Source organism: Frankliniella occidentalis, unplaced genomic scaffold (genome assembly GCF_000697945.3).
Source record: "Frankliniella occidentalis isolate FOCC.00 unplaced genomic scaffold, Focc_3.1 Scaffold225, whole genome shotgun sequence".
Classification (NCBI taxonomy): Eukaryota; Metazoa; Arthropoda; class Insecta; order Thysanoptera; family Thripidae; genus Frankliniella; species Frankliniella occidentalis.
This window is the reverse complement of record NW_026267351.1, coordinates 410800-419472: the sequence shown is the minus strand read 5'-3', so window position 1 is coordinate 419472 and position 8673 is coordinate 410800. Positions and strand designations below refer to the sequence as shown.

At 54.0% G+C, this 8673-nt stretch overlaps 1 protein-coding gene across 1 annotated transcript in view; it reads right to left on the bottom strand.

Annotated features, from left to right (window-relative positions):
- Nucleotides 1-1807: 1807 nt before the first annotated feature.
- LOC113210065 (serine proteinase stubble) overlaps nt 1808-8673 on the bottom strand; it is a 36850-nt gene continuing 29984 nt past the window's right edge. The window contains exons 5-11 of the mRNA XM_052272791.1: nt 8103-8342; nt 7627-8004; nt 6152-6228; nt 4635-4735; nt 3863-4131; nt 3514-3668; nt 1808-3362 (exon numbers count right to left, since the gene is read on the bottom strand). Coding sequence (XP_052128751.1) covers nt 3198-3362; nt 3514-3668; nt 3863-4131; nt 4635-4735; nt 6152-6228; nt 7627-8004; nt 8103-8342 — 1385 coding nt within the window. The 3' untranslated portion in view covers nt 1808-3197. The remainder of the gene's footprint in view (nt 3363-3513; nt 3669-3862; nt 4132-4634; nt 4736-6151; nt 6229-7626; nt 8005-8102; nt 8343-8673) is intronic.

Here is an 8673-nt window from a genome sequence, read left to right as displayed (position 1 = left end):
CCTGCGAGGTAGGCCACGGATTCTCTCTAAGGCGTCTGTCGTGACGGTGACTTTGGGTTTAGGCTTCTTTTGACCCCATGCTCATAAATTCTTTCTAAATCTAGGAAGTAACGCCGTGTTTATCTAGGCGTGGGTCGATGATTGTCGCTGAAAACGCCTGGAGGGTAGGCAATGGTTTTCTGAATCGGGCCCCCGCGGCCCTCTCCGAGCGCTTGGACAAGGCGAGAGCTTCGGAGAGGCATTGACATCTTTCTTTTCGCTTTAGTTCTTAGCGCTGTTTACTTCTGGTTGATATTCTAGCATTGGCGGAAGTAATGAATTAGTATAGACGGTTCGGTTTAAGCTGACTCGGGCACTGTCTGGTGTAGCTACAATCCTGTAGCTACAAACAGGGACGTCAAAGCCAAATCCACAGTCCATTTTAGCGTAGCTCAAGCCGTATTCAAGATTACCGAAAAAAGTGTTTAGAGCTCAATGAATCAAAAATGGGCAATCGTGGAGATTGTACATCCGCCGAGGTACAGCATGTTCGCCGTGAGAAAAAATTAGCATGGGGAAATAGATCCCATGGAATTTTCTTCACTTAAAAAAATCACCATTGAAAAGTGTCTTTCAATGAAAGACTTTACTATGGAAAGTGTTATTCCCGTCCATGAGGAAATATCTCACATGGTAAAAGAGACAATTCTCGTGGTAAATCGTTATTTTACATGGCATCGTGTCCATTGGCATGGGGATCCCATGCGCCCCATGGTTGTTTGGGGGGCTGGGGATGAAGCGTGGCTCACGGTGGATATTGTCTGTCGGCCCTTACTAGAGAGACTCAGAGGGAGAGAGGCGTCAACTCGGGGCCCCGCGCGCTGCGCTGTGATTGGGTCGGCACTGGGCGGCTCCGTCGGCCAGCCTAACATCTGGCCTCACAAGGGCAGGGAGTTGCGAACCCTCCGGAGCCCGCCGGGCTTCAGCGAGCCTCCTAGGGTCAGGCGACACAGATGCGCGGCAGCGCTGCACCGGAGTGCGCCCGGCGTAGGGCTGTGCGATATCTCGATATTTCAATATCGATACGATATCATGTTGATATCGAGGGCTTCGATATGCTCCCGATATCGCATATCGTTATCGAGGCTCGATAATATCGAGGATATCGAGGCATATCGTGGGTATTGTAGCATATTTTAAGCACGATATACCTCGATATCGTGTTCTATCGCGCCATCGACAGGCTTCGATACCCACGATGCCTCGATACCTCGATAATATCGAGCCTCGATGTATCGAGGCGATGCTCGATACCTGCCTAATATCGTATCGCGATATCAAAATCTGTATATCGCACAGCCCTACCCGGCGGCGCTGCCGATCGTCGTCCGAACGACCGTCGGGGTGCATTCGGCACGTCCGCCCGGCCAACCAGCGGGCGCAGCGCCTAGCAGCGCCGACCCGATCACAGCGCAGCGTGCGGGGCCCCTGAGTCTCTCTAGCCCTTATTGGGGATGGAAGGAATAACTGCGATGTGTTCGCTATAAGCTCTTATGCATTTAAATTAAAAGGAAGTCTTGGTTTATGGTAATACTGGGAGGACACGTCTGACCCACTGAGCCTTTTGCTAGAGCTAGGATTCCAGAACGCGTTTGGATATTGTAGTCCGTACCGCGTTTAGTGAATAGGACAGGAACGAGAGCACTCATAGCTATCAATAGGCATTTTCTAGAAGGAAAGGACACGAAATGACATCCTGTGCTGGGAACCCAGGGAAAGCTGCTGGCTCAAACCTCAACCATGGCGCCAAAACTTGTAAGTCATGATGTAGTTGTTTGTTTTACTTTTTATTTTAATAAATTACAAAACCATTCATACACTCGCACAGTACCCTTGGCAAAGAACAATAAAACTTTCACTCATCATTGTCATTAAAGTAAAATTTACACATCACACCTTCTATCTCTATGTACAAATATTAATTTAATAATTAAAATAACACATTTTAAAATAAATTAATCAACAGATAGGTCTCTAAATACTTTGATATGCAATTATCACTTCTTGCAACACAATGGAAAATAAGGCATTCAACCCAGTCGAGCAACAAAATAAAAAAAAATACAATACAGTTGCAACGTAATTTAACACATCTTCAATAGATATTGAATTATTGTTTTCTGTCCAACTATTTGATGCTCTTCTAATATGGTTACCCATCTGAGTTAAATATCTCATTGTCTCTTACTCCATCTCATACTACGATCACACTTAGTGCATACGTTTTCTTTTGCGAGACAAAGTTTAATATGATATAAAAATAGGATTGGCAATTCTTTTCATAAAAATACGCTAAAAGAAATAGGACACACAAAGTGTGAAGAGGTTTGTATTCTCTTGAACTGTGGCATGAAATGGAATCAATGATTTCAATAAATAAACAAAACAAAGAACTATGCAGTACGGTGAGATATCGTTCATAACTATATCTGATTTGTTTTTAACAACAAAACTGAGAAACTTAAAAGACCAAAGGATTAAAGCATTCACATATTGCACCAAACAATAAGAATCATACTATTTCAGCGATATGGCCGCATCTGCATAAAGACCTGAGTCCTTTTAATGGTCATCACAGACACTGCCGCACCGGGTCTACTCTCCTGACCGCACTATTAACTGTTGTGCACAAAGACCTACACTAAAAAATGAAGGTCATTCCAATAAAAAAAAAAATAGTCATTGCACTTAGCATATCACAATCACTCGGCCCCGAGTCAGGTTGTGTTTGAAACACATCACCACTAGCGAAGGGCCTTCACGATGCCCATTCACATAACTCTAATTATTCTAGAAATCATTTCTCTAGATCACTCTAGGTAACACTCTAGAAACATTATGTTCTCTAGATTGTTCTAGATATGGCAGTTTGATGTTGCCAGCCGCCGCCCTTCACTGCGCACCGCTCAGTACCGCTCTGGTGTTCAGGAGGTCCCTCTCATTGTCCACAGGGCGCCCCGTCTCTCTTCAGTCTTCGGTTATGTTTTTCCTGCGCCAGCAGCAGAACGACGGCGTGGAGTTGAACCGACACGCGGCCACGCGTGATTGTTCGGTAGTTCCGCCTCCGCTGGTCGGGTGGGGGCGTGCTGGACCCCGGCACGGGTCGCACACCACTGACTTGCACCGTCACACTGCACTCGCGTGCAGCAAGCGTGCGCCTAGAACTGCATGATTTGGTTGATCCAGTCTCTGAACTCGGATATGCGCGTGTAGACGCCGGGCTGGTTGGGCTCCGCGCAGCCAATGCCCCAGGATATGACTCCAGCCAGGACCCAGCGCTTGTCCTCCGGCCGCTGGATCACCATGGGACCACCACTATCGCCCTGCAAGCAAAAAGAAAGTTGTAACTTATTACTTTTTCTTAGTACTGTCATGTATAAAATTGTGAAAATTTTCAACCATCTAAAAATGTGTTTCTTTGTGAACTTTTCAAGATAGTATTTTTAAAACTCTATATGTGGCAGTTGTACGAACCTCACAGGAGTCGAACCCGCCCTTCCGCCATCCCGCACAGATGAAGATGTTTGGGATGTGCTCGATGTACCCTGCAGCGTGGTACATGGTCTCACACACAGAGTTGTTGATGACAGGGACCGACACTTCCTGCAGCACGCTCGGTAGAGGACCCTCTGCCGAAGAAAAAGAAAATAAACAATCTTATTATCCTCGTTTCTGAATGTACTTTGAAGTGGTCGGTCGTAATACACCGTGCCGCAACACATGCGTGCAGTTGGGCTGCATACCCGCAAGGGGCTCTGAGGAGCCAGGTGGTGGACCTTGTAAACTCTACTCTACTAATTGTAAACCATTTGATGGAACTCACCCTCGTAGATGCGGCCCCATCCGGTGACATGCGCCGTCCGCCCGACAAAGTTGGTGTCGTCCTGGGGCACGCAGATTGGCAGGATGTTTGGCTGGAACTGGACCGGCTCGTAGAAGCGCAGCATGGCCAGGTCGTACTCGAACGTCCGCGAGTCGAACTGCGGGTGGCTGGCGATGAGCTGGACGCGGTGCTCCCGGTAGCCGTACGGCTCCTCCTCCGTGGAGAGGTCGTGCTCGCCGAGGCGCAGCATCAGGTGCGTCGGCGGCACGCTGCCAGGGGAACAAACATCGAGCGGCTCAGCAAAAATACATAAAATTCATTTAAAAAATCACTTTAAAAAATCACGAAATTCATTTTAAAAAATCACAAAAATTTATTTTTAAAAAAACAAAACAAAAAAAATCAAGTAAAATTGCACCGAGAAAAATGTTAAGTCACCACGGCTGAAAAATTTGGTTGCTGTCACTAAAATGGTGTTCAATCTGCCCCCTGAGTCATAACCATAGAACGTTCTATCGTGCTAGCTGGTTCAGACGCTCTAACCAGCCAGCACGATAGAACGTTCTACGGTTATGGCTCAGGGCTGAGCGTCCAGACGCTCCAACCAAACACTCCCAGCCAGCACGAGAGAACGTTCTATGGTTATGACTCAGGGGGCAGATTGAACACCATTTTAGTTGCAGCAACCAAAGTATTTTTCTCCGCGTGGTAAGTGCTTGCGGTTTGAACACGTACTGGCCGTGCGTCAGGTACGTGTGCGCGGTGTACTTACTTGTCGACGCAGTGCGCCGCCGTGATGGCCCAGTTCTCGTTGAGCAGCGCGGCGCCGCACTTGTGCAGGAACGTGGAGGTCCTCCACTGGCGCAGGGAGATCTGCAAGAAGGGGAGCGGCGGTTTGTAATGTACAGTGCGTCAAGGAGGAAGAGAAGGAGGAGGAGGAGTAGAGAACCACGTGGCCAAGTAGGGAGCGATCCCGTAAAGCCATCCGAGGACGCTCCTCGCGCCCCTCGCCCGCCTCCTCTATCCAATCTTCTTTTTGAATAGGGAAGGCGGGGCGGGGCGGGGCACCCGCGGCGCAGAACAGTTATATGGGAGCTGTGCTATCAGCGGATAGCTGGCTGCGGGAGCTGGCATGCACATTAGTCCGTGACAAGAATACAGCCCGCCTTAGCAGAGCCCCGCTCTCCCCCTCCTGAAGGCCCCGCGTCGGCGCGCGTCTGCCCCCTCTGGCGTATGGGCCAGGGACCCCACGGCGGCGTCGCTGCAGTGCGGGAACCAGTTTCCTCCTGGAATCGTGTCCTGCGCCTTGATCAGCAAGGGGACCGACGAACCGAATTCCACAACCCGGCACCCTCCCATACCCCCGGCCGGCGTCCCGTCGCTGATGACAAGTTTTCGCGCCGATGATCGGGATCGGGTCGCCCCGACCGACAAGTACAGTACAATCTGCAAGAATCTGTCCTCGCCTCGCACCCCGAGAGAGAGGCGACGAGCTGGGCCAGGCGGCGTCCGGACCGAGGGGAGCCCGCGGGGGTCCTTGACTCCTCGGGGGCGTTCCCCCGCACCCCGTCCCTCGGTCCCAAACGGAACCAGTTGTGACTTGGCTAAATGCTCGTATACCGCAAGGCGTAACCGGCCCCCCTCATTGCTTTGCAGTTCCCTCCAGAATCGTCACAAAATTCCCTCCAGAGCCTTTCTTTCTTGCTTTGCAGACGGCTCGTGATGAGCCACACGCAGTCGTGCGAGCGCGGACTGCCTGCCTGTCGCCTGTCCCCGGCCCCGGGTGAGTATGCAACCCGGCCACACGCTTGCATACGCCGTAGTAGAACTGCAACTACAAAAGCCGTTCACGGATGCGGCTCGAATCACCAAGCGTGTTCACACTTACCTTCACACAACCGTACAGGGAAACTGGTCTCTAACTACACTACGACTCTTGCAACACGCATGAATCGAGATGCAAAGCGGCGAGCCCAGTCTCGCCCAGAAAAGGGCCGATGTAACTGGATAAGAAGGCTCTGATTTGTCGCGAAAATGGCAAAAAATGACACCGGTTCGTCTGAAGTGTCTGATTGTGTAACCAGGTCTCGGTCGATCGTTCCCACAGAGGTGTGGGCGAGCGCAGTGAGCTGGCACTCCTCCCCAGAGCTAGGCATCCTGAGTCAGCAGGACGATAACTTACTGCCACCGCCCGACAAGTAGATCACAAATAAGATCAAGAGGATGGTGTTTTTTTGAGGGGGGGTGTGACCTTTCATTTTTCGCATTCTTCCACCAGTTGAAACTCACCTGCCACGGCCACTTGCCGAACGTCGCCTTCTCCCCGCCGACGATCCTGGCCTCGGGGAACAGCCGGCGGCCGCACACTGAAAGCAGCAAGAGGGTGGTGTTGATGATGGCCATGGTTCGGGTCCGCTGGTCTCTCCCGTCTCCCCGGCGTCCTCGCTCCGCTCGCCCCGCACTCGTCCGACGCGGACGCTGAAGGCTTACGCCCTCCTGGACCAGCCCAGCGGTGCTGCAGGCGCCGGCCGTCTGTTTTGGTTTGGGCTTGGCGGCGAGGTTAGTTGTCCGGGGAGCTTGAGGCTGCGGCCGCCAGAGAGCGCAACGGCGCGAAACCAACGGCTTACCTGTTGAGGTACCTTGCGCCTCCCGCCGGGCCGGGCCGCACCCGCATACAGGCGGCCCGCACTGCACCTCAAGCCTTTTCTTTTTTGTTTTCTTATTTCACATTGTGCACCCCCCTTTCTCACCCTACTACGCCTTCCCCCATCGCGGTGTTTTTATATATCGTGATTATCCACCGCGTCTCATCCAGAGACACCGCTCTGCGGAGCGGAGGAGGGGGATGGTGGGGACCCGCGGACAGGGGAAAAGGGGAGGGGGGGGGTCTGGAACGGACGGCTGAAACTGGACGTGGAGAGAAGGCACGTCTTGGACGAGGGAGGGGCGTAAGTGGCAAGGATAAATCATGCGTCGTGAGTCACTCCGACACGTCCGCGCCACCGCCGCCCCGGAGCAGTCAGTGCCCCCGCGCGCCCCGCGGGCTGTGGGTCTGGGTCACTGTCCACTCGGCGGCCCACGTCCCCCCGACGAGCCGTCCTTGCTCGCGGACGTGGTCGTGCCGAACACACCAGCTGAGGCGGCCGGTAGTGCTGGAGCGGGCTTGGGCGGGCGGGGGCTGACATGTTGACCGCCGCCTGGCTGTGGCGTGACGTGGCATCCGTACCGACCTCGGGAAGCCCAGTTAAAGCCCCCCCCCCCCGGCTAATACAGTAATGTTCCTCTCGAAGCTGGCTCGCTCGAAGCTGAAATTTTGAGATGGACCCTGCTTAAGGATGGGAATTTTCAACCTGGCGAGCTCGCGCTAGCTCGGACGACAAAGCATTTACAACCGCCTGATGCCCGAGTCCGAGCCAATGCAATAGGTTCGCAACATGTGGCTAACTTTCGGGTCGTCCTCTCGAAGCTGAAATCCGGTCCCGGTTTGCAAGCTTCGAGAGGGACATTACTGTATGCAGAGGGAGCCCCAGGATGCGAGATGTACAAGCGGCCCCATCAGCAGCGCGCGGGCCGCGCGCCTGGCAGGTAGGCAATCGCGACTCGGGAGTGCGTTGGGTTGCCTACCCTGTGAATCGCAGGCGCTCTACAGCGCGGGACTCGAAGGCGACAGACAGTGGCGGGAGCTTGGGCCAAACCATACAGGTCCCTGCTTCCAAGAGACTAGTCTCTTGCTGCTTCCAATTTTGTTCGGTCTGTTTGCTTACCGTTTCTGAAGTCGCTCATGTTGAGCTGGGTGAGTTGCTCAACATCGAGTCCGGGAACTGGTGGTGGCGGCTCGTCGGTGCTTCCTGGACTGGTGCTTCCAGGACTGGTGCTTCCAGGACTGGTGCTTCCTGGACTGGTGCTTCCTGGACTGGTGCTCCCCGGGCTGGTGCTCCCCGGGCTGGTGCTCCCCGGACTGGTGCTCCCTGGACTTGTGCTCCCCGGGCTAGTGCTCTCTACAATAGTGCCGCTAGTGGTGCCTGCACTAGTGCTCCCGGACGTAGTGCCGGCCGTGCTCCCGGCTGTGCTCCCTGAGGTGCTCCACGTCGTTAAGGTGCTCGGCAGCTCGGTGGTCTCCGGCATGCTCTCCGTCGTGGGCGCTGAAAACCGGGTCGAGTTAAACGAAGGTGCCGGCAGCCGCGCGACCCATAGGGAGAGGCGGTCCAGGTTTACGTTACAGCACACGGACGAGACTGACCTTCCGTCGCCGGCCTGGTGACGGGGAGGGTGGTGCCCGCCGTCGTCCCTTGCGTCGTCCCCATGGTGGTGCCGAGGGTGCCCGTGGTGCCGGCGGTGCCGCTCGCCGTGGTGCCCAGGGTGCTGGCGGGCGGCCGGGCGGTCGGCCTGGCGGTGGGTCTGCTGCTCGGCGCGGGCGGCGGGGAGGGCCGCAGCGTCGACACCTCCACCTGCACCCAGTGGTCGGGGGTGGTCTCCACGTCTGCAAAGGAACGACACGGTGGTGTATAAAGGTGAGGGATACTTTACTCGAAACAAATATCAGTGTACAGCTTTTAAAGAATCAAAAAAAAATGATGAAAACCCCTAGAAAAATCAGAAGAAAAAATCAAATAAAAATCAACAAAAAAATTGGTGTACGCTGGAATTGATATTGAAGTACGCATCGCATGAAGGTTCCACGGGGCTCAAACAGACGGGCGCGGGGCGCGGGGCTTGCCGTGGATGCCGTCCGGCTGGCAGTCCCCCCGGCGCGCGCGCGGCGCCGCGTAGCGGACATAGCGGCACACGCCACGCCCCCCCTCGCCCCCCTT